This window comes from Oncorhynchus mykiss, chromosome 12, assembly GCF_057628025.1.
Source record: "Oncorhynchus mykiss isolate SJ-2025 chromosome 12, ASM5762802v1, whole genome shotgun sequence".
Classification (NCBI taxonomy): domain Eukaryota; kingdom Metazoa; phylum Chordata; class Actinopteri; order Salmoniformes; family Salmonidae; genus Oncorhynchus; species Oncorhynchus mykiss.
Window position 1 is genome coordinate 9,588,012 of NC_143033.1, and position 25,376 is coordinate 9,613,387.

Here is a 25,376-nt window from a genome sequence, read left to right on the forward strand (position 1 = left end):
GCTTTTCTATGTTATCCTCTTTAAGGATTCACATGTGAGGCCATGTACTAAAGATTTCAAGACTAAAGGCTGGTTTATACTACGGGTGTGTTCAGAAATTTAATCTGGAGTGCCTAAGTGCGCTCTGAGAGTTAGTAAACTCAGAGCGTTGTCAGATTGGCCGTTAGTAAACTCAGAGCGTTGTCAGATTGGCCGTTAGTAAACTCAGAGCGTTGTCAGATTGGCCGTTAGTAAACTCATAGCGTTGTCAGATTGGCCGTTAGTAAACTCAGAGCGTTGTCAGATTGGCCGTTAGTAAATTCAGAGCGTTGTCAGATTGGCCGTTAGTAAACTCAGAGCGTTGTCAGATTGGCCGTTAGTAAACTCAGAGCTTTTTCACTCTCGGAGCACCCACTGGATGCTCTGGCCCGAAAAGTAAGTTTGATCCGAGCGTTCTGACCTAACGGCAGTCAAGCACCCAAGCTAACTGGCTAACGTTGGCTAGCTTGCAAGCAACTTCCAGACACAAATTAGAGAACTGACCATTTTACCAGTCCCAGCAGAGCTAGTAAGGCTGTTTTTATGTTATCCAGAGCATTGGTGATTGCAACTGTGCTGCTGGCAACAATATAATTACATAATTTTTTTGCCAATGTTTACTGACACCGGCCATATTCAACGGGTGTTGAGCATTCGTAGATTCGTCAGTTATTCTGCGCTCTGGCACCCTCAGACGAGAGTGCTCTGAAATCGGAGCAGATAGCCAGAGCGAATTTACTAGCTACGTCTATAGACAGTTGTCGCAGTGACATCATAAACATTCTATTGAAATAGTTACTTGCATAGTGTAATCTTTTGTTTACATGTTGCTAGCTAGCTAAACAATGAACCATAAACTCATAACGTGAATCGGAATCTGCAGGAAGCTAACCAACCAGGGTCAATGTTAGCTAGCTAACATTAGGCTATAACTAGCAATGCAAATGGCTCTGAGAGACAAATAGTATTCCTACACAGATCATTCATGTAATGTTAGCTAGCCAGCCAGCTAATGTTAGCATGCTAGCTAACACTTTACCTTGAAAGGAAAACTACTTTCTGACAAAATTAGAAACGTGTAATATCTGAAAATGTAGCTAGCTAGACTCTCTTACCCGTATATATGGATGGATGCTTCTCCCTCTCTTTCACGGATGCCATGGTTGCCCTTAGTTTGAAGATGTAATCCGGAGCCTTCTGTGTTCTCTTTTCGACCCCGTCTGCATATTTGCAATTAAACGCCAGAATTTTCTCCATTTCCTTAGCTATCATATTCTAATTCTACTGATTTCAAAACTCGGTCCTCCAGAAAGTGGAGAGCAATACTTATGCAGTTCTACTACATGATATCTTTCAAAAAAGCTGCATTAGAAATGATTACCGACACATACTGACTAGCTCATGTTATAGACAGAAGCGTGCTACATGGCAGACCAATCCGAACTCATCTCGCGGCATGTCCAGCCCACTCATTATCTTAGCCAATCATGGCTAGCGGGAAGGTTGCCCGCTTTTTCTGTGGCTAAACCAACTAGGCTCATAATTTAGCAATGTTATTTGTATTTACAGATGGCATACAAGTTTGTTATTAAGGCACATGAAAGTTCACGTTCCACGAGGCATTACTGCCAAAAAAACGCAAACATAAAAATAAAAAAAGTTTACGTTCAAATGTCTCTCCTGTGAAGTAGTGACGCGCAACATACGCCTAGTTTCCTGAAAAGAGTCACATACTGTTGAAGTCGGAAGTTTGCATACACCTTAGCCAAATACATTTTACCTCAGTTTTTCACATTTTCTGACATTTAATCCTAGTAAAAATTCCCTGTTTTACGTCAGTTAGGATCACCAATTTATTTTAAGAATGTGAAATGTCAGAATAATATTAGAGAGAATTATTTATTTCAGCTTTTATTTCTTTCATCACATTCCCAGTGGGTTAGAAGTTTACATACACTCAATTAGTATTTGGTAGCATTGCATTTAAATTCTTTAACTTGGGTCAAATGTTTCGGGTAGCCTTCAGCAAGCTTCTAACAATAAATTGGGTGAATTTTGGCCCATTCCTCCTGACAGAGCTGGTGTACCCGAGTCAGGTTTGTAAGGCCTCCTTGCTCACACGTGCTTTTTCAGTTCTGCCCACAAATGTTCTATAGGATTGAGGTCAGGGCTTTGTGATGACCACTCCAATACCTTGACTTTGTTGTCCTTAAGCCATTTTGGGGTCAATGTCCATTTGGAAGACCCATTTGCGACCAAGCTTGAACTTCCTGACTGATGTCTTGAGATGTTGCTTCAATATGATGACATCTATTTTGTGAAGTGCACCAGTCCCTCCTGCAGCAAAGCACCCCCACAACATGATGCTGCCACCCCTGTGCTTCACGATTGGGATGGTGTTCTTCAGCTTGCAAGCCTCCCCCTTTTTCCTCCAATCATAACGATGGTCATTATGGCCAAACAGTTCTATTTTTGTTTCATCAGACCAAAAAAGTACGATCTTTGTCCCCATGTGCAGTTGTAAACCGTAGTCTGTTTTTTTTTTATGCCGGTTTTGGAGCAGTGTCTTCTTCCTTGCTGAGCGGCCTTTCAGGTTATGTCGATATAGGACTCGTTTTACTGTGGATATAGATACATTTGTACCTGTTTCTTCCAGCATCTTCACAAGGTCCTTTGCTGTTGTTCTGGGATTCATTTGCACGTTTCGCACAAAAGTATGTTCATCTCAAGGAGACAGAACGTGTCTCCTTCCTGAGCAGTGTTTTATTTAAAAAAACATTTTTTACCTTTATTTATTAACTAGGCAAGTCGGTTAAGAACAAATTCAAATTTTCAATGACGGACTAGGAACAGTGGGTTAACTGCCTTGTTCAGGGGCAGAACGACGTCTGCGTGGTCCCATGGTGTTTATACTTGCATACTATTGCGTACTATTGTTTGTACAGACGAACGTGGCACCTTCAGGGGTTTGGAAATTGCTCCCAAGGATGAACCAGACTTGTGGAGCTCCACAATTTTTTTTCTGAGGTCTTGGCTGATTTCTTTGATTTTCCCATGATGTCAAGCAAAGAGGCAGGCCTTGAAATGCATCCACAGGTACACCTCCAATTGACTCAAATGATGTCAATTAGCCTATCAGAAGCTTCTAAAGCCATGACATAATTTTCTGGAATTTTCCAAGATGTTTAAAGGCACAGTCAACTTAGTGTATGTAAACTTCTGACCCACCGGAATTGTGATACAGTGAATTATAAGTGAAATAATCTGTCTGTTACAGTTGTTGGAAAATGACTTGTGTCATGCACAAAGTAGATGTCCTAACCGACTTGCCAAAACTATAGTTTGTTAACAAGAAATTTGTGGAGTGGTTGAAAAACGCTGTCTGTCTTTCACATGGGAGGGCTATCTGTCTTTCATGTGTTATCCTCTGGGAGGGCTATCTGTCTTTCATATGTTATCCTCTGGGAGGGCTATCTGTCTTTCATGTGTTATCCTCTGGGAGGGCTATCTGTCTTTCATGTGTTATCCTCTGGGAGGGCTATCTGTCTTTCATATGTTATCCTCTGGGAGGGCTATCTGTCTTTCATATGTTATCCTCTGGGAGGGCTATCTGTCTTTCATGTGTTATCCTCTGGGAGGGCTATCTGTCTTTCATGTGTTGTCCTCTGGGAGGGCTATCTGTCTTTTTAAGTGTAAAAAAGAAGTGGGAAAAGACTAGGCAGAGACAGTCATGTACTGTTCATTGTGACTCTTTCCGTCTTGCTAACCTACTATATTTCCACCACCATCCTTTCTTCAACCAGACTCTCCGTCTCCCAACCCCATCCCACCGCTGTACAGGCAGGACCCAGGGGTGTCTGAGTGGCCGGAGAGGGCGGAGACGCACCCGTTTGCTGCTGAGGAGGAGTCAGAGTTGGGGTACATGGATGACCCCTACCATGAAGAGCCCTATGAGGAGCTACAGTTTAGAGAGTTCATCAGCTCGGAGAGAGACACCCTCTGGATGGTCGAGGTACTACATCACATTTCACAATCACAGATCCGGGAAATATATATAAGCGCAATGACTTTTAGTTTAAAAACATGACGTTTTGGCTTCCAAACGGCCTTCATTAAAAAGAGCAAACAGTAGGATAGGACTAGAAAAAAAGGTTTAGGCCAGGGTTGGAATCAATTCCATTTCAAATCAGTCAATTTCAGGCAGGTAACTGTAAAAGTTGAATTGATCCCAACCCTGGTTCGGTCCAGTTGATATGGCTGTTGTTTCCCTCAGGGGGGCGAGGAGCACCAGCCCCATGACATGGTACAGTGTGAGCTGTGTAACACCCTGACTCTGCAGTTCAACAACCACATGAAGAGGCATCACCCGGGCTGTGGCCAGAGCGCTGGGCGGCGAGGGTACCGCTCTACTGGGGTATACGTGGACGGGTGGTTCGGAGGGGAGTGTGGGTCCGGTAGCCCTTACTACCTGCTCTGTAGCACCTGTAGAGAGAAGTACCTGGCAGCTAACCTAGGGGAGATTGGATCCAAACATGACCGGTGAGTAAGAAATCCTCTTTATGCTTAAGCCTTATTTGTGCAGGACTCACACACACTTATGCTCTTTATGCTTAATCGTGCCTTATTTGTGCAGGAGTCACACACACATATGCTCTTTTTCATAGTCCTTCGAGCGGCATAGTAACACTGTATATGCTTGTTAAAAGTACTACAACAGTTGAGTCTGTCAGTTACTCCCAGGCATACTGTTTCTCTCTCTCCTCAGATTGAAAGGGCTTGCTTCTGATTTAATTGGACGACTGGACAGCACCTCCGATGGTAAGGATTTGACCCTCTATCTGCTCTGTGAATCATATGTTTAAGTGACTCCCAGTGAACCAATGTTTTCTTATAATAAATTCACCATGTGCTCGGAGACAGTGAATCGTTTGGTGAATCATATCCAGGACCCCCTCCACAAAAGAGGTTTCTAACCTCAAGGGTCTTAAATAAAGATTAAATGAAAATATGAATAAATACATTTAACCTTTCTGATCTCCCCATCCCGGATCCGGGTTCGTGAATACAGACTCAAGCTCATTACCATAACGCAACGTTAACTATTCATGAAAATCGCAAATGAAATGAAATAAATATGCTAGCTCTCAAGCTTAGCCTTTTGTTAACAACACTGTCATCTCAGATTTTCAAAATATGCTTCTCAACCATTGCAAAACAAGCATTTGTGTAACAGTATTGATGGCTAACGTAGCATTTAGCATTAGCATTCAGCTGGCAACATTTACACAAAAAAACAGAAAAGCATTCAAAAAAATCATTTACCTTTGAAGAACTTCAGATGTTTTCAATGAGGAGACTCTCAGATAGCAAATGTTCAGTTTTTCCTGAAAGATTATTTGTTTAGGACAAATCGCTCCGTTTTCTGCGTCACGTTTAGCTATGAAAAAACCCCTGTATCCAGGATTGTGTAAATCTATCAGCAAGCTCATTAGCATAACACAACGTTAACTATTTATGAAAATCGCAAATGAAATGAAATAAATATGCCATCTCTCAAGCTTAGCCTTTTGTAAACAACACTGTCATCTCAGATTTTCAAAATATGCTTCTCAACCATAGGAAAACAATAATTTGTGTAAAAGTAGCTAGCTAGAGTTAGCATTTCGCGTTAGCATTTAGCGTTAGCATTAGCGTTAGCATCCAGCACGCAACATTAACAAAAACATAAAAGCCTTCAAATAAAATCATTTACCTTTGAAGAACTTCTGATGTTTTCAATGAGGATACTCTCAGTTAGATAGCAGATGCTCAGTTTTTCCAAAAAGATTCCTTGTGTATTAGAAATAGCTCCGTTTTATACATCACATTTGGCTACCAAAAAAAATCCATAAATTCAGTCCTCAAAACGCAAACTTTTTTCCAAATTAACTCCATAATATCGACTGAAAACATGGCAAACGTTGTTTAGAATCAATCATCAAGGTGTTTTTCACATATCTCTTCATTGATACATCGTTCTTGGACACATGCTTTCTCCCCTGAATCAAATGGTAAAGTGGAAGCAGCTGGCAGTTGCGCACCGAATTCGACGCAGGACACCAGGCGGACACTTGGAAAATGTAGTCTCTTATGGTCAATCTTCCAATGATATGCCTACAAATACGTCACAATGCTGCTAAGACCTTGGGCGAACGACAGGAAGTGTAGGCTCATTCCTTGCGCAATCACAGCCATATAAGGAGAGAATGGAAAACAGAGCTTCAGAAATTCTGCTAATTCCTGGGTGATGCATCATCTTGGTTTCGCCTGTAGAATGAGTTCTGGGGCACTTACAGACAAAATCTTTGCAGATTCTGAAACTTCAGAGTGTTTTCTTTCCAAAACTGTCAAGAATATGCATAGTCGAGCATCTTTTCGTGACAAAATATCGCGCTTAAAACGGGAACGTTTTTTATCCAAAAATGAAATAGCGCCCCTAGAGATCTAAGAGGTTAAAATAAATAAAAAGATGACTCATGACGGTATCTGCTTCTTCCAACCAGAAGACTGGGAGCTGGGCCCTCTAGACGACTCTGACCCAGACCGTCTGACTGGGCTGGAGGACTTTGGGGTGTTGCTGAGGCCTCTGGGTCTGAGTGAAAAGAAGCTGGTGCCAGACCCCATCCCCTTCACAGAAAACGACCCGCTGGGAGCGCTGGTCAACAGCACCAGTAACCCTGACGGGTCAATGATCCAGAAAGGTACTGTATTTCACACACAGCATTATGCAGCAAACTAGGGTTGCAGAATCCCTGAATTATACCAAAACTCCACGGTTGGAGAATTTCTGGAATCAACAGGGAATAAGTTGCAAGGAAGTCCTCCAACCTACAATTCTTCAACTGGGATTTCTGAAAAAAAATCAGAGAATTCGTGGGAAAGTTTCAAACTAACTCAAACATAAGATTTGAAATATTTTCAAATGCTCACACAGATGTTGTAATGTATTGTGTATCTCTGGTATACAGGTGTGGTCAGCACTGACACTAAGGGGCTATTAGGTTCCTCCGGCCCTCTGACTCTGGGGGAGCAGGCTGCATCGCTGAGAGACCCTCAGGACAGACTGCAGGCTCTAAGGAGAGTCACCTCTACAGCCCAGATACTACTGGCATACAGCATGGTGATGAGAGCGCTCTCCCAAACATCCTCTAGGTTGGTTTGTTTAATTGGATCGGTATCTCACAGTGGGGGGTAGTCTAATGTTCAGAGAGTCCATCAACAACATATTCCGTTCTACTGTACAGTGGCTACATTCCAGGCTCCTCCTCTGATGAGGTATTTCAATACACATTTGCTACTGAGAAGTAGCTTGTTATTTCACCTCCAAAAAACGTTGTTTTGTTAGTCTTATGAAACCTTTTACATTGGTCTGAAAACAGTGAGCTGGGAAACTTCTGGTGTTGTTTTCATCAAACAATTCCTGTGCCGTTGTTCTAGTGATACAGTGGTTTATATGTTACGGTTGATTGTGATGTTACGGTTACAGAGCTGTGATCTGTTACTTGTAGAACACTACAGGGCTGTGATCTGTTAACTGTAGAACACTACAGGGCTGTGATATGTTACTGTAGAACACTACAGGGCTGTGATCTGTTACTGTAGAACACCCGGGGCTAGGTTGTAATCTGTTACACTCCTTTGGTCCCCAATTGTGTTCCCCTCATATCACACATCTATCTCTCCTCCCCTCCTCTCCCCTCCCTCCCTCCCTCCCTCCCTCCCTCCCTCCTTTTTCATTCTTTCTACTTCTCTCTCTCTTTTGCCCAGTGTGTCAGTGTGCAGTGCCTCTAGTGGTCTGGAGGGCTTGGGCCTGGCAGACATCCGTATCCTGGTGCGTCTGATGTGCCTTGCGGCGGCAGGCCGGGTCCATACCAGTGTTGACCAGCAAGGGGTAGCAGGGGGTGGCAGAGGCTGTGGTGGGGCTACAGAGAGCAGCAGCTCTGCCTTCCTCTCCTTCCTTAGCTCCGCTATAGGCAGCCTGGTCTCACACAGCCCCACAGCATACAGGGAGCTGGTGGACATCTGCACTCAGGTGTGTGAGTCTGTACTCATGGCTGGCTCCATATGTCTTAGACTGTTTACCAAGTTTGGGGTAATTCCATTTCAATTCAGGAAGTGAACTTCAAATTCCAACTCCAATTGTATGTCTTACAAATGTCTTACGTTTGGCGTAGTCGGCAGGATATGGAATTTCGGTTTTCTTCTTGAATTGACCCCAACCTTGGTGTCTACATTTTTCCATCACCGTCCGTCTGTAGAATATATGGTGCTCTTGTAACTGTAATCTTTCTCTACTTACACTGTCACCCCTTGGTCCGGTTCTAGGATCTGATGGCGGCTGCCACAGGGATGAACCTTGGTGCCATCAGTGATCCTGCACAGAGAGTTCGTCTGACCTCCACCCTGAAGAGGGCGCCACAACAAGATGTCACACCCCTCACACCTCCCACCTTCCTGGTCACACAGAGTCTGGTCTCCCTGCTCACAGAGAAGGGCATCCGCTTCCGCTATTCTCCAGAGAGAACCGTTACCGAGCAGCACGAGTCTAAAGGTGAGAGGAAGGTACTTTTATGCCAAAGTCACAGAATAAGTTATGTTTGGTACGGTACATATTTTTCAGGTAGTACATCCACATTGCACTCTGTAGCATTTCCCCCCTACTGGACACAACCCTGTAGAGAGGTTTGATTGGTTGGTGCTACCTCATGACGGCTGTTGTGTTTCCCCGATTTGGTCCAGGTCCAGAGGCTGGTAGCCCGTCTGCTGCAGTACCTCCTCCCCAGGTGGGGGCGAGAGTGGGCCCTCTGGAGCTGGCCAACGCCCTGGCTGCCTGTGCCCTGTCTGCCAGGCTGACCAGTAAACATCGTCAGTGGGCAGCCCAGCAGCTGGTCCAGGCCCTGGCAGCCTCAGAGAGGGAGAGGGACAACCCCATCCGGCCTCAGACCTACAGCGACATGGCTGGAGACCTGAGGAAGTGTCCTCTGAAGAAGCTAGAGGGACATCACGGCAGGGTACGGGACTAAGATATTTACGCTCGAATATTCATTCATCCTCTCTCCTCACATCCTTCTCAAAACGCATTGAAGGAGACGTCTGAGGGAAGGGACCTTGGACTTTATCTTCCAATGCGGTTTGAGGAGAGAGGAAAGACTAATTAAAAAAAGCCAGAGTGAAAGTGATGCTTACTAATGAGGTTCCTATAATCAGTTCCTGTTTGTTGGATACTGATGTTGACCCGGTTGTTGTTGTCGTAGGTGACTAGCTGTACTTGGAACAATGAGCAGGGTCTGTTGGCCACTGGAGCTCAGGACGGGACAGTCAGATTGTGGGACGTCAACCAGAACACTGCTGACCTGCAGTGCACACACTCCTGTAGCATCAGGTATCATCATGACATACAGTATGGGCCAATACTTCAGAAATGTTTCCTTCTTTGTTGCCTTGAGGTAAGCGCAGCTCACATAAATGCAAGGTTACCACCCTATTACTTCCATCATTGCAAACAAGGTTGAAAAGAAGGATGCTTTTCTAAAGTATTGGAACAGGGACATGAACGATGTGGTGCTGTTGGGAGTAGAGCTAATGCCAATCCTGTCCTATTGCCCCAGTGATGACAGACGGGGCTCTGAGGCAGCAGGTGGAGCTCACCTGGTGTCTCCTGTCTACTGGAGCTCTGGAGGTACCCTCCTCGCTGCCTTCCAAAACAAGATCATCAACATCTGGACTGTCAACGGTATGTACAGTAGTAACTGGTCCTCAAACCTTTTAAAAATGTGTGTAGTTCAGCTGTGTTTTCATGTTCGGATGCTCTGATGAAGGTCAACCGTGACCGAAAGCTTGGCAAAAAAAAGGTTTTCCGTTGCTCTTCATTTCATATGTTGAAAGTATTAAATATGTATCTTATCTGAGATTCTGAACTACATTTTTTTTTTATGTAAATCCCAAACTTTATCATTAATTTATAATCTCTCTGTTGTGGTTCATTCAGGAGCCCAGGGCCATGTGGAGGCTCAGCCGTCCTGGGTGACAGCCCTCTCCTGGGTGCAGACCTCCAACCCCTTCCCCACCCAGGGGGGCATCGCCGGGAAGGATTCCCAGCCAGAGAGCCTGTTGGTGGGGCGTCTGGACGGATCACTCTGCTGGTTGCAGGTCACTGAAGACTTCTCCATTGAGAGCACCGAGCTCACCCGCTGCCACAGGAAAGAATGTGAGTTACATTTATACTGACTGACTGACTGCTGATCTATTAAGTGGCTATTTTTTGTTGTTATTATGTAGAGGAAACAAGTGGTCAAATATAGCTGCCAGCAGCCACAACATGAGTCCAAGCCAAGTTGCCGTTACGTCAGAAGTGGCTTTGTTTATGACAATAAGTAGTGTTCTCAGTGGTCATGGACTGGTTGATGTGTGATATCTTGCTCCTCTCGCTCCCCTCCCAGCTCCTCAGTGTGTGGCGTGGCACAGTGTGGACAAGCCCTTTGCTGTGGGTTACCCTGATGGGAAGATCCTACTGGCTACCGCTGAATCCTACGAGACTGAACAGCCCCTACTACTGTCTGCTTTCCCTGTAAGTCAACACAGACTTTTACATCCATGTAAATGTGTAGTCGTTTACAGGCCACTCTTTAACCAACTCGGTCGCGTCGTCACCATCGTTATCAACGTTCTACAGACGCTGCTGCCATGTCCTAAAGTAGAACGGGGGCTAATGACTCTTTCGTTTCATTTACACTATATGGGCTTCGGAATATGACACGATTCTAGTAGGAAGCAACTTTGCCATCATGATCATGTTGTCAAATTTACTTTAGACAATTGACGACGTCATTAGCAAGCAAAGTTCGTCAAAAATAGCTAGCAATGCTAACATTAGCTCGTCTCCTCTCAATCTCAATCTTAGCTAGCTAGCTAGCTAGTGTTATACTAAAGTCAATCTGGCAACATCAAAATGACGACAAAAGGGTTTTCTACTAATTAAACTCAGAAAAAAAGAGAAATGTCCTCTCACTGTCAACTGCATTTATTTTCAGCAAACCTAATGTGTAAATATTTGTATAAACATAAGATTCAACAATTGAGACATAAACTGAACAAGTTCCACAGACTTGTAACTAACAGAAATGGAATAATGTGTCCCTGAACAAAGGGGGGGGTCAAAATCAAAAGTAAGTCAGTATCTGGTGTGGCCACCAGCTGCATTAAGTACTGCAGTGCATCTCCTCCTCATGAACTGCACCAGATTTGCCAGTTCTTGCTGTGAGATGTTACCTCACTCCTCCACCAAGGTACTTGCAAGTTCCCGGACATTTCTGGGGGGAATGGCCCTAGCCCTCACCCTCCGATCCAACAGGTCCCAGACGTGCTCAATGGGATTGAGATCCAGGCTCTTTGCTGGCCATGGCAGAACACTGACATTCCTGTCTTGCAGGAAATCACGCACAGAACGAGCAGTATGGCTGGTGGCATTGTCATGCTGGAGGGTCATGTCAGGATGAGCCTGCAGGAAGGGTACCACATGAGGGAGGAGGATGTCTTCCCTGTAACGCACAGTGTTGTGATTGCCTGCAATGACAACAAGCTCAGTCCGATGATGCTGTGACACACCGCCCCAGACCATGACAGACCCTCCACCTCCAAATCGATCCCACTCCAGAGTACAGGCCTTGGTGTAATGCTCATTCCTTCGACGATAAACGCGAATCCGACCATCACCCCTGGTGAGACAAAACCGCGACCTGTCAGTGAAGAGCACTTTTTGCCAGTCCTGTCTGCTCCAGCAACGGTGGGTTTGTGCCAATAGGCAACGATCCTGTGCAGGTGTTGTTACACGTGGTCTGCCACTGCGAGGACGATCAGCTGTCCGTCCTGTCTCCCTGTAGCGCAGTCTTAGGCACGTACACGCAGATGAGCAGGGACCCTGGGCATTTTTCAGAGTCAGTAGAAACGCCTCTTTAGTGTCCTAGTTTTCATAACTTTGACTTTATTTGCCTACCGTCTGTAAGCTGTTAGTGTCTTAACGACCGTTTCACAGGTGCATGTTCATTAATTGTTTATGGTTCATTGAACAAGCATGGGGAACAGTGTTTAAACCCTTTACAATGAAGATCTGTGAAGTTATTTGGATTGTTACGAATTATCTTTGAAAGACAGGGTCCTGAAAAAGGGGACATTTCTTTTTTCGCTTAGTTTATTGGCTCTTAGAAATGTCATCTTGTTTTCAAGCCACAGGAAGGAACTCTAGACCAAATCTTCACCAGGGCCCAATGAGGATACATTGAGTAGAATGCTCAGCTGGTCATCAGTCCTCAAACAAACTTGCCATCAATGAATTTCTTGAAAATACAGTAAATTATTTCAATTCAGCAAACTAAGCTGAAAAACAACACATCCAGGAAATCCAAGATTGCAAGCAAAACATTTGTCATTCTCTCCCTCCCTCCATCTCTCTCTCCCTCCCTCCATCTCTCTCTCTCACAATCCTCCCTACCTCTCTCCAGGAGAGTGTCAGCATCCTGCGCTGGGACCCCACGGGCCACCTCCTCCTCTCCACGGGCCGCTCTGAGGTGGTGAAGATCTGGGGGCGGGCGGGAGGCACCTGGATCACCCTCCACTCCCTGTACCACACGGGCACCGTCAACACGGCCGAGTGGTGCCCGCTGCCTGGCAGAGGTCCCGAACCACGCCTTATGATGGCTGTGTGAGTACCAGGGAATAAGTGCAGTGTGTGAGTACCAGGGAATAAGGGGAGAGTGTGAGTACCAGGGAATAACGGGAGAGTGTGAGTACCAGGCAATAAGGGGAGAGTGTGAGTACCAGGGAATAAGTGCAGTGTGTGAGTACCAGGGAATAAGGGGAGTGTGTGAGTACCAGGCAATAAGGGGAGAGTGTGAGTACCAGGGAATAAGGGGAGAATGTGAGCTGTGTACACTGAGTAATTAGTACATTATTAGCTATATTTAACGGTGGCAAAGCACATTGATCAACATTTCTGTATATGGGTCAAATGTAGTCCCTGTAGACATTAGATTTAGTTATTCCCTATATTTCCTCTGTCTTTTTAGAGGGAGCCAGAATGGTCTTCTGAATGTGTGGACTCTGCCACAGGGGGGCACTAATGTGTCAGTTCCTAAGTTCCTGGGCAGCTCATCCAGTCAAGAGAACAACAGTGGCATCAAGGTCAGTACAGTCTCAGTGTGTTCTGTAGCGCTCAGTTATGACTGAGATAAGCGGCTTCGGTTATGTCTCCTTTCTTTCCCCCATTTCCTCTGACACCTTAATGGGAAGTAGAAAAGTGTCAGTTGTCTTTGTGGAGGAACAGAAATTCATCATTTTCTATTATTTTTCTTCTTATTATCCTTTTGGATTCTTCTAATAACTACCTTATTTGTCAATGCAATTCCAGTTACTCTTTTATTCACTGTGTCCTGATCTATGTGGCGTTTGGCCTCCCTAGCGTGGCAGTGCCAAGTGTGTGTTCAGACTGAGTGGTCACATCACAGCGGTGAAGACCCTGTCGTTCTGCCCCAGTGGTCTGGCCCTGGTGTCTGGAGGTATAGGAGGACTACTCAACATCTGGTCTCTACAGGTGAGAGCTGTAGCATGATGGACTATGCTACTAATAATGTGCTGTTTTCTCATAGTAAAGATTATAAATAAAGAAAGATAACATAAACTCCTTATCAATACAACATCCTCTGTCTATTATCAGTGCCGTGTGTTCTAATCTTATCCCGGTTCCCCCCTCCTACAGGATGGTTCCATCCTACAGACAGTGGTGACAGGCCTAGGCTCAGTGGTCAGTACCACCTGGATACCAAATGTAGGGGTGGCTGCCTGCTCCGGGAGGTCGAAGGTTAGTCCAGTATGCCTTTCATTGCACTAGGCCTCAGGCTCTATCTCGTTACGATCTGTCCTGTCCTCGTCTGTTCTCGTCTCCCCCTTCATCTCCACTGATTGGAACAGACTTGGCAGGTGGAAACAGAATGGTGGGAGATCATCATTAGGCTGTCTTTCACTTGGTCACTTCTTTCAGATCAGTGCAGTTGAAAGAGAGGGGAGGAGATGAGAGGACAGCTTTTTAGACTGAGAAAGAGACCTAATGAACAGGGTCTGATGTCTGACCTCCACTCCAACAGGATGCTCTGCTGATCCGCTGTACGTCAGACTGGATCTCCCAGAACCACGTGTTGGCATCCTGCCGCACCGTCCTCAGAACACAGGGCATTCTGGGTCTGAACCGTGCACCCTGCATGGCCGTCTTCCTGGAGAGACTTCCCACACTACTGCAGGAACAGTACAGCTATGAGAGGGTTAGTACAGTACAGCAGTACAGCTAGTTAGTTAGTTATCTACTTATTTAGATATCTACTTGGTTAGTTATCTAGTTAGTTATCTACTTGGTTAGTTATCTACTTGGTTAGTTATCTACTTGGTTATCTACTTAGTTTGTTATCTACTTGGTTAGTTATCTACTTGGTTATCTACTTAGTTTGTTATCTACTTGGTTAGTTATCTAGTTAGTTATCTACTTGGTTAGTTATCTACTTCATTATCTATTTATTTAGATATTTATTTGGTTAGTTATCTACTTGGTTAGTTATCTACTTCATTATCTACTTGGTTAGTTATCTACTTCATTATCTATTTATTTAGATATTTATTTGGTTAGTTATCTACTTGGTTAGTTATCTAGTTAGTTATCTACTTGGTTATCTACTTAGTTTGTTATCTACTTGGTTAGTTATCTAGTTAGTTATCTACTTGGTTAGTTATCTACTTCATTATCTATTTATTTAGATATTTATTTGGTTAGTTATCTACTTGGTTAGTTATCTACTTCATTATCTATTTATTTAGATATTTATTTGGTTAGTTATCTACTTGGTTAGTTATCTACTTCATTATCTACTTGGTTAGTTATCTACTTCATTATCTACTTATTTAGATATTTATTTGGTTAGTTATCTACTTGGTTAGTTATCTAGTTAGTTATCTACTTGGTTAGTTATCTAGTTAGTTATCTACTTGGTTAGTTATCTAGTTGGTTATCTACTTAGTTTGTTATCTACTTGGTTAGTTATCTACTTCATTATCTACTTATTTAGATATTTATTTGGTTAGTTATCTACTTGGTTAGTTATCTAGTTAGTTATCTACTTGGTTAGTTATCTAGTTAGTTATCTACTTGGTTAGTTATCTACTTGGTTATCTACTTAGTTTGTTATCTACTTGGTTAGTTATCTAGTTAGTTATCTACTTGGTTAGTTATCTACTTCATTATCTATTTATTTAGATATTTATTTGGTTAGTTATCTACTTGGTTAGTTATCTACTTCATTATCTACTTGGTTAGTTATCTACTTCATTATCTATTTATTTAGATATTTATTTGGTTAGTTATCTACTTGGTTAGTTATCTAGTTAGTTATCTACTTGGTTATCTACTTAGTTTGTTATCTACTTGGTTAGTTATCTAGTCAGTTATCTACTTGGTTAGTTATCTACTTCATTATCTATTTATTTAGATATTTATTTGGTTAGTTATCTACTTGGTTAGTTATCTACTTCATTATCTATTTATTTAGATATTTATTTGGTTAGTTATCTACTTGGTTAGTTATCTACTTCATTATCTACTTGGTTAGTTATCTACTTCATTATCTACTTATTTAGATATTTATTTGGTTAGTTATCTACTTGGTTAGTTATCTAGTTAGTTATCTACTTGGTTAGTTATCTAGTTAGTTATCTACTTGGTTAGTTATCTAGTTGGTTATCTACTTAGTTTGTTATCTGCTTGGTTAGTTATCAACTTCATTATCTACTTATTTAGATATTTATTTGGTTAGTTATCTAGTTAGTTATCTACTTGGTTAGTTATCTACTTCATTATCTACTTGGTTAGTTATCTACTTCATTATCTACTTATTTAGATATTTATTTGGTTAGTTATCTAGTTAGTTATCTACTTGGTTAGTTATCTAGTTAGTTATCTACTTGGTTAGTTATCTAGTTAGTTATCTACTTGGTTAGTTATCTAGTTGGTTATCTACTTAGTTTGTTATCTGCTTGGTTAGTTATCAACTTCATTATCTACTTATTTAGATATTTATTTGGTTAGTTATCTACTTCATTATCTACTTATTTAGATATTTATTTGGTTAGTTATCTACTTCATTATCTACTTATTTAGATATTTATCTGGTTAGTTATCTACTTGGTTAGTTATCTAGTTAGTTATCTACTTGGTTAGTTATCTAGTTAGTTATCTACTTGGTTAGTTATCTAGTTGGTTATCTACTTAGTTTGTTATCTGCTTGGTTAGTTATCAACTTCATTATCTACTTATTTAGATCTTTATTTGGTTAGTTATCTAGTTAGTTATCTACTTGGTTAGTTATCTACTTCATTATCTACTTGGTTAGTTATCTACTTCATTATCTACTTATTTAGATATTTATTTGGTTAGTTATCTAGTTAGTTATCTACTTGGTTAGTTATCTAGTTAGTTATCTACTTGGTTAGTTATCTAGTTAGTTATCTACTTGGTTAGTTATCTAGTTGGTTATCTACTTAGTTTGTTATCTGCTTGGTTAGTTATCAACTTCATTATCTACTTATTTAGATATTTATTTGGTTAGTTATCTACTTCATTATCTACTTATTTAGATATTTATTTGGTTAGTTATCTACTTCATTATCTACTTATTTAGATATTTATCTGGTTAGTTATCTACTTGGTTAGTTATCTAGTTAGTTATCTACTTGGTTAGTTATCTAGTTAGTTATCTACTTGGTTAGTTATCTAGTTGGTTATCTACTTAGTTTGTTATCTGCTTGGTTAGTTATCAACTTCATTATCTACTTATTTAGATCTTTATTTGGTTAGTTATCTAGTTAGTTATCTACTTGGTTAGTTATCTACTTCATTATCTACTTGGTTAGTTATCTACTTCATTATCTACTTATTTAGATATTTATTTGGTTAGTTATCTACTTCATTATATACTTATTTAGATATCTACTTGGTTAGTTATCTAGTTAGTTATCTACTTGGTTAGTTATCTACTTGGTTAGTTATCTACTTGGTTATCTACTTAGTTTGTTATCTACTTGGTTAGTTATCTACTTGGTTAGTTATCTACTTCATTATCTATTTATTTAGATATTTATTTGGTTAGTTATCTACTTGGTTAGTTATCTACTTCATTATCTATTTATTTAGATATTTATTTGGTTAGTTATCTACTTGGTTAGTTATCTACTTCATTATCTACTTGGTTAGTTATCTACTTCATTATCTACTTATTTAGATATTTATTTGGTTAGTTATCTACTTGGTTAGTTATCTAGTTAGTTATCTACTTGGTTAGTTATCTAGTTAGTTATCTACTTGGTTAGTTATCTACTTGGTTAGTTATCTAGTTGGTTATCTACTTAGTTTGTTATCTGCTTGGTTAGTTATCAACTTCATTATCTACTTATTTAGATATCTACTTGGTTAGTTATCTAGTTAGTTATCTACTTGGTTAGTTATCTACTTCATTATCTATTTATTTAGATATTTATTTGGTTAGTTATCTACTTGGTTAGTTATCTACTTCATTATCTATTTATTTAGATATTTATTTGGTTAGTTATCTACTTGGTTAGTTATCTACTTCATTATCTACTTGGTTAGTTATCTACTTCATTATCTACTTATTTAGATATTTATTTGGTTAGTTATCTACTTGGTTAGTTATCTAGTTAGTTATCTACTTGGTTAGTTATCTAGTTAGTTATCTACTTGGTTAGTTATCTAGTTGGTTATCTACTTAGTTTGTTATCTGCTTGGTTAGTTATCAACTTCATTATCTACTTATTTAGATATTTATTTGGTTAGTTATCTAGTTAGTTATCTACTTAGTTAGTTATCTACTTCATTATCTACTTATTTAGATATTTATTTGGTTAGTTATCTACTTGGTTAGTTACAGTGCCTTGCGAAAGTATTCGGCCCCCTTGAACTTTGCGACCTTTTGCCACATTTCAGGCTTCAAACATAAAGATATAAAACTGTATTTTTTGTGAAGAATCAACAACAAGTGGGACACAATCATGAAGTGGAACGACATTTATTGGATATTTCAAACTTTTTTAACAAATCAAAAACTGGAAAATTGGGCGTGCAAAATTATTCAGCCCCCTTAAGTTAATACTTTGTAGCGCCACCTTTTGCTGCGATTACAGCTGTAAGTCGCTTGGGGTATGTCTCTATCAGTTTTGCACATCGAGAGACTGAAATTTTTTCCCATTCCTGCTTGCAAAACAGCTCGAGCTCAGTGAGGTTGGATGGAGAGCATTTGTACTTGATAACTTCTTTTTGTATCCAAATCGGGCTTTAAACTTCTTCACAACAGTATCTCGAACCTGCCTGGTGTGTTCCTTGTTCTTCATGATGCTCTCTGCGCTTTTAACGGACCTCTGAGACTATCACAGTGCAGGTGCATTTATACGGAGACTTGATTATACACAGGTTGATTGTATTTATCATCATTAGTCATTTAGGTCAACATTGGATCATTCAGAGATCCTCACTGAACTTCTGGAGAGAGTTTGCTGCACTGAAAGTAAAGGGGCTGAATAATTTTGCACGCCCAATTTTTCAGTTTTTGATTTGTTAAAAAAGTTTGAAATATCCAATAAATGTCGTTCCACTTCATGATTGTGTCCCACTTGTTGTTGATTCTTCACAAAAAAATACAGTTTTATATCTTTATGTTTGAAGCCTGAAATGTGGCAAAAGGTCGCAAAGTTCAAGGGGGCCGAATACTTTCGCAAGGCACTGTAGTTGGTTAGTTATGTAGTTGGTTAGTTATGTACTTGGTTAGTTATCTAGTTGGTTAGTTATGTACTTGGTTAGTTATGTAGTTGGTTAGTTATGTACTTGGTTAGTTATCTACTTGGTTGGTTATCTACTTAGTTGGTTAGTTGTCTAGTTGGTTAGTTACCTAGTTGGTTAGTTATCTAGTTGGTTAGTTATGTACTTGGTTAGTTATCTACTTGGTTAGTTATCTACTTGGTTAGTTATCTAGTTAGTTGGTTATCCACTTGGTTAGTTATCTAGTTAGTTAGTTATCTAGTTAGTTAGTTATACTTGGTTAGTTATCTAGTTAGTTATCTAGTTAGTTAGTTATCTACTTGGTTAGTTATCTAGTTAGTTGGTTAGTTATCTTCTTGGTTAGTTATCTACCTGGTTAGTTATTTACTTGGTTTGTTATTTACTTGGTTAGTTATCTACCTGGTTAGTTATCTACTTGGTTAGTTATCTAGTTAGTTGGTTAGTTATCTTCTTGGTTAGTTATCTACCTGGTTAGTTATTTACTTGGTTTGTTATTTACTTGGTTAGTTATCTACCTGGTTAGTTATCTAGTTGGTTAGTTATCTTCTTGGTTAGTTATCTTCTTGGTTAGTTATCTTCTTGGTTAGTTATCTTCTTGGTTAGTTATCTTCTTGGTTAGTTATCTTCTTGGTTAGTTATCTAGTTATCTAGTTATCTAGTTATCTAGTTAGTTAGTTAGTTAGTTATCTGCTTGGTTAGTTATCTAGTTGGTTAGTTATCTAGTTGGTTAGTTATCTAGTTGTTTAGTTATGTACTTGGTTAGTTATGTACTTGGTTAGTTATCTACTTGGTTATCTAGTTAGTTAGTTATCTACTTGGTTAGTTATCTAGTTAGTTGGTTAGTTATCTTATTGGTTAGTTATCTTCTTGATTAGTTATCTACTTGGTTAGTTATCTACTTGGTTAGTTATCTAGTTAGTTAGTTATTTACTTGGTTAGTTATCTACCTGGTTAGTTATTTACTTGGTTAGTTATTTACTTGGTTAGTTATCTACCTGGTTAGTTATCTAGTTGGTTAGTTATCTTCTTGGTTAGTTATCTTCTTGGTTAGTTATGTACTTGGTTAGTTATCTAGTTAGTTAGTTAGTTAGTTATCTGCTTGGTTAGTTATCTAGTTAGTTGGTTAGTTATCTAGTTGGTTAGTTATCTAGTTGGTTAGCTATCTAGTTGGTTAGTTATCTAGTTGTTTAGTTATGTACTTGGTTAGTTATGTACTTGGTTAGTTATCTTCTTGGTTATCTACTTGGTTAGTTATCTACTTGGTTAGTGATCTACTTGGTTAGTTATCTACTTGGTTAGTTATCTACTTGGTTAGTTATCTACTTGGTTAGTTATATACTTGGTTAGTTATCTAGTTGGTTAGTTATGTATTTGGTTAATTATCTACTTGGTTATTTATCTAGTTAGTTATCTACTTGGTTAGTTATCTACTTGGTTAGTTATATAGTTAGTTATCTACTTGGTTAGTTATGTACTTGGTTAGTTATGTACTTGGTTAGTTATGTACTTGGTTAGTTATCTACTTGGTTAGTTATCTACTTGGTTAGTTATCTAGTTAGTTGGTTAGTTATCTTCTTGGTTAGTTATCTTCTTGGTTAGTTATCTTCTTGGTTAGTTATCTTCTTGGTTAGTTATCTTCTTGGTTAGTTATCTACTTGGTTAGTTATCTAGTTAGTTAGTTATTTACTTGGTTAGTTATCTACCTGGTTAGTTATCTAGTTGGTTAGTTATTTACTTGGTTAGTTATCTTCTTGGTTAGTTATCTTCTTGGTTAGTTATCTAGTTAGTTATCTAGTTATCTAGTTAGTTAGTTAGTTATCTGCTTTGTTAGTTATCTAGTTAGTTAGTTATCTACTTGATTAGTTATCTACTTAGTTAGTTTAGTTAGTTAGTTAGTTATCTACTTAGTTAGTTAGTTAGTTATCTACTTAGTTAGTTTAGTTAGTTAGTTAGTTAGTTAGTTAGTTATCTACTTGGTTAGTTATCTAGTTAGTTAGTTAGTTATCTACTTGGTTAGTTATCTAGTTAGTTAGTTATCTACTTGATTAGTTTGTTAGTTTGGCCGTCTTCCTGGAGAGACTTCCCACACTGCTGCAGGAGGCTGCTTGGATTTACATTCCTACACTTACTCTGTAGAGGCTCGCCTAACAGCTTGTGACTTGTGATGTCGGTGCATTCCAGAGGTTTTAACTTTATGCAAGTTTTACTACAGGGAACGCTTGGTGGATATAATCCAGCCTTCGCTAGTGCTGCTGACCTCAACAAACTGTCACTGAAGGCCAATTTACAGACAAATGTCCCGTCTCTCTGCAAGGTTATTGAGCCCAGAGGAACATCGGCTAATGCAGTAGTTTTCCACCTCATTGGATCTTGAGGATTAATCCGTGTGTCTGTGTGTCTGCGTGTCTGTGTGTCTGTGTGTGTGTGGAGGGTGTCTGTCTGTGTGTGTGGTGTCTGTCTGTGTGTGTGTGGTGTCTGTGTGTGTGTGTGTGTGTGGTGTCTGTCTGTGTGTGTGTGGGGTGTCTGCGTTTCTCTCTATCTCCTCTTCTCTCTCTCTCTCTTTCTCTCTCTCTCTCTCTCTCTCTCTCTCTCTCTCTCTTTCTCTCTTTCTCTCTCTCTTTCTCTCTCTTTCTCTCTTTTTCTCTCTCTCTTTCTCTCTCTTTCTCTCTCTTTCTCTCTTTCTCTCTCTTTCTCTCTCTCTCTCTCTTTCTCTCTCTCTCTCTCTCTCTCTCTCTCTCTCTCTCTCTCTCTCTCTCTCTCTCTCTCTCTCTCTTTCTCTCTCTCTCTCTCTCTCTCTCTCTACAGAGTCACGTGACAGCGGGTGACCAGTTGGTCCACAGTGCCTTCCTCCAGAGTCTGGCCTCTCTGACCGTCGGTCTTTCCCTGGAACAGTACCTGTGTCGGCCCTGCCGACCCCCCCACCACCACCCTGCCAGCCTCAGCCTCGACCACACACACTCCTGCCCCATGGAGTGGAGCTGGCTTCAAACCTTCTCCACCACTGTGAAGAGCGCGGAGGCCATCGCCAGGGGAACAGCGTTCCCAGAATCCTTCACTGTCCCAGAGTTCCAGCAGGCAGGAACCACAGAACTCACCAAGCCCCTGGTGAGCAGAAAGTAGAAGCTTCCTGTAGCTTCCTCAGACTAGGATGGTGTCCGAAATGACACCCTATTCCCTATTAGTGTGTGCTGCATAGAGAATAGGGCACTTGGGAGTCTGTGGGGTTGTGTTATTGGAGAAACAGACTAGCTGCCAACCAATTATGGTGTTCCTTCAACTGTTTTTTTATTTTTACTTTTAGTGTTATTTGTTCATCTTTCCATTTACTGTGATGTATGGCAGCTCACACAGTTTGTTGATGCACTCACTTCAATTCACTTCTTCACTTCGCTTCTCTTCTTCTCTCCTCTTTCTCAGGACAATAGTAAGTGGAGCTTCATGATGGACGAACAACTCATGTCCTGGGCCACCACCAGACCTGAGGTAAGATTTCTGTCTCCAGTACCATATCTAAATCCCAAATGGCACCATATTCCCTATATAGTGCACTACTATTGACCGGGGCCTACACAGGGCTCTATTCCCTATATAGTGCACTACTATTGACCAGGGCCTACATAGGGCTCTATTCCCTATATAGTGCACTACTATTGACCGGGGCCTACATAGGGCTCTATTCCCTATATAGTGCACTACTATTGACCGGGGCCTACATAGGGCTCTATTCCCTATATAGTGCATAGGGTGCCATTTCTGATTCATATCTCCTGATTTCTGTCTGTAAAACCATATATCCTATTCTCTTAATGTCATTACTGTATCACTTGACATACCCTCAGCAGCTCTGGGAACCCACACCCTGGGTCAGGCCAGCCTCATGACACAGCTCCATCACTTCATGTTCAGTTAGCTGTATCACTTAAACATACAGCTCTGGGAACCCACACCCTGGGTCAGGCCAGCCTCATGACACAGCTCCATCACTTCATGTTCAGATAGCTGTATCACTTAAACATACCCTCAGCAGCTCTGGGAACCCACACCCTGGGTCAGGCCAGCCTCATGACACAGCTCCATCACTTCATGTTCAGATAGCTGTATCACTTGACATACCCTCAGCAGCTCTGGGAACCCACACCCTGGGTCAGGCCAGCCTCATGACACAGCTCCATCACTTCATGTTCAGATAGCTGTATCACTTGACATACCCTCAGCAGCTCTGGGAACCCACACCCTGGGTCAGGCTACTTTAAGCTACTTTAACAGGCTACTTTAAGGCTACTTTAACAGGCTACTTTAAGCTACTTTAACAGGCTACTTTAAGCTACTTTAACAGGCTACTTTAAGCTACTTTAACAGGCTACTTTAAGCTACTTTAACGGGCTACTTTAAGCTACTTTAACAGGCTACTTTAACAGGCTTTCCCACCTCCTCTTACTGTATTTGACAGGACTGGCAACAGGGAGGGAAGAGTCAGGTGTTTCTGTGGGGCAACGGGCGTCACGGACAGCTGGCAGACGCAGGGACCAACCTGATGGTGCCTACCATCGCCCCGTCTCTGTCCCAGACGCATCAGGTAGAGTTCATAACCTACTAATACACCAGGGTCACGTTCATTACAGCACACGTCGTGAGCATCTCTGATTAGGCAGCTTCAGATTGTACTTAGGCTTCTTACATTTTGAGCCCAAAGATTCTCTGTTGTTGACCTGTGATACTCTACTCTCTGCAGGTTGTGTGTGGGCAGAACTGTACATTCCTGGTACAGGCGAACGGTACGGTGCTGGCTGTAGGAGAGGGTAGCTATGGGAGACTGGGCCAGGGCAACTCTGATGACCTATATACCCCCACAGTCATCTCAGCCTTGCAAGGTAACATCTTTATCTCAGGTTGATCTATAACCTTGGACACCTTTGACACCTTTGTCCCCCTTGTTGACCCCCCAGGCTACGTGGTGACCCAGCTGGTGACCTCTTGCGGTTCTGACGGCCACTCCCTGGCCCTGACGGAGACGGGGGAGGTGTTCAGCTGGGGTGACGGGGACTATGGGAAGCTGGGACATGGGAACAGTGAGAGACAGAGACGACCCAAACAGGTGGAGGCTCTGCAGGGAGAGGAGGTGGTGCAGGTAGGACTGGAGATGAGGCTCTGCAGGGAGAGGAGGTGGGGCGGGTAGGACTGGAGATGAGGCTCTGCAGGGAGAGGAGGTGGGGCGGGTAGGACTGGAGATGAGTCTGCAGGGAGAGGAGGTGGGGCGGGTAGGACTGGAGATGAGTCTGCAGGGAGAGGAGGTGGTGCAGGTATGATTGGAGATGAGGCTCTGCAGGGAGAGGAGGTGGGGAGGGTAGGACTGGAGATGAGGCTCTGCAGGGAGAGGAGGTGGTGCGGGTAGGACTGGAGATGAGGCTCTGCAGGGAGAGGAGGTGGGGCGGGTAGGACTGGAGATGAGGCTCTGCAGGGAGAGGAGGTGGGGCGGATAGGACTGGAGATGAGGCTCTGCAGGGAGAGGAGGTGGGGCGGGTAGGACTGGAGATGAGGCTCTGCAGGGAGAGGAGGTGGGGCGGGTAGACTGGAGATGAGGCTCTGCAGGGAGAGGAGGTGGGGCGGGTAGGACTGGAGATGAGGCTCTGCAGGGAGAGGAGGTGGGGCGGGTAGGACTGGAGATGAGGCTCTGCAGGGAGAGGAGGGTGGGGCGGGTAGGACTGGAGATGAGGCTCTGCAGGGAGAGGAGGTGGGGCGGGTAGGACTGGAGATGAGGCTCTGCAGGGAGAGGAGGTGGGGCGGGTAGGACTGGAGATGAGGCTCTGCAGGGAGAGGAGGTGGGGCGGGTAGGACTGGAGATGAGGCTCTGCAGGGAGAGGTGGGGGGGGTAGGACTGGAGATGAGGCTCTGCAGGGAGAGGAGGTGGGGCGGGTAGACTGGAGATGAGGCTCTGCAGGGAGAGGAGGTGGGGCGGGTAGGACTGGAGATGAGGCTCTGCAGGGAGAGGTGGGGGCGGGTAGGACTGGAGATGAGGCTCTGCAGGGAGAGGAGGTGGGGCGGGTAGACTGGAGATGAGGCTCTGCAGGGAGAGGTGGGGGCGGGTAGGACTGGAGATGAGGCTCTGCAGGGAGAGGTGGGGGCGGGTAGGACTGGAGATGAGGCTCTGCAGGGAGAGGAGGTGGGGCGGGTAGGACTGGAGATGAGGCTCTGCAGGGAGAGGTGGGGGCGGGTAGGACTGGAGATGAGGCTCACCTGACAGGTCACACCTAACATTGCTGGGATGTTAAATTACATTAAATGAATCCCTCTTACTGTAGATTACATACCCTTCGTTGTATTTACATTAGATATAATATAATGCTTCATTCTAAGTGGTAGGCCAGCACGGAAACATTATTGGTTTCATTTATCCTGAATAGTTTCTCTGTCTCTGTCATTCATCATTCCTTCACAC

General features: G+C 42.3%; 1 protein-coding gene and 1 long non-coding RNA gene across 21 annotated transcripts in view; one reads left to right on the forward strand and one right to left on the reverse strand.

Moving 5' to 3' along the window:
• LOC149979068 (uncharacterized) overlaps window positions 1-5,909 on the reverse strand; it is a 96,489-nt gene extending 90,580 nt beyond the window's left edge. Inside the window, exons 1-2 of the long non-coding RNA XR_016484868.1 lie at window positions 5,771-5,909; window positions 5,341-5,402 (exon numbers count right to left, since the gene is read on the reverse strand). This is a non-coding gene — a long non-coding RNA (uncharacterized LOC149979068). The remainder of the gene's footprint in view (window positions 1-5,340; window positions 5,403-5,770) is intronic.
• The window catches only part of LOC110536778 (putative E3 ubiquitin-protein ligase HERC1), a 103,403-nt gene that overhangs the window by 58,859 nt on the left and 19,168 nt on the right, over window positions 1-25,376 (forward strand). For 14 of the 20 annotated variants that reach the window (XM_036936839.2, XM_036936833.2, XM_090191636.1 and 11 more), the window contains 22 exons: window positions 3,822-4,030; window positions 4,292-4,557; window positions 4,784-4,836; window positions 6,561-6,758; window positions 7,026-7,209; window positions 7,825-8,089; window positions 8,383-8,608; window positions 8,797-9,068; window positions 9,312-9,439; window positions 9,666-9,790; window positions 10,046-10,264; window positions 10,497-10,624; window positions 12,555-12,754; window positions 13,119-13,233; window positions 13,511-13,642; window positions 13,808-13,909; window positions 14,193-14,366; window positions 21,746-22,045; window positions 22,358-22,423; window positions 23,391-23,516; window positions 23,673-23,811; window positions 23,887-24,068. In XM_036936839.2, the coding sequence (XP_036792734.2) occupies window positions 3,822-4,030; window positions 4,292-4,557; window positions 4,784-4,836; window positions 6,561-6,758; window positions 7,026-7,209; window positions 7,825-8,089; window positions 8,383-8,608; window positions 8,797-9,068; window positions 9,312-9,439; window positions 9,666-9,790; window positions 10,046-10,264; window positions 10,497-10,624; window positions 12,555-12,754; window positions 13,119-13,233; window positions 13,511-13,642; window positions 13,808-13,909; window positions 14,193-14,366; window positions 21,746-22,045; window positions 22,358-22,423; window positions 23,391-23,516; window positions 23,673-23,811; window positions 23,887-24,068 (3,809 nt within the window). Of the gene's footprint in view, window positions 1-3,821; window positions 4,031-4,291; window positions 4,558-4,783; window positions 4,837-6,560; window positions 6,759-7,025; window positions 7,210-7,824; window positions 8,090-8,382; window positions 8,609-8,796; window positions 9,069-9,311; window positions 9,440-9,665; window positions 9,791-10,045; window positions 10,265-10,496; window positions 10,625-12,554; window positions 12,755-13,118; window positions 13,234-13,510; window positions 13,643-13,807; window positions 13,910-14,192; window positions 14,367-21,745; window positions 22,046-22,357; window positions 22,424-23,390; window positions 23,517-23,672; window positions 23,812-23,886; window positions 24,069-25,376 lie in introns of those variants that run through there. The other 6 variants (XM_090191640.1, XM_036936836.2, XM_090191637.1 and 3 more) reach the window with 2 other exon arrangements.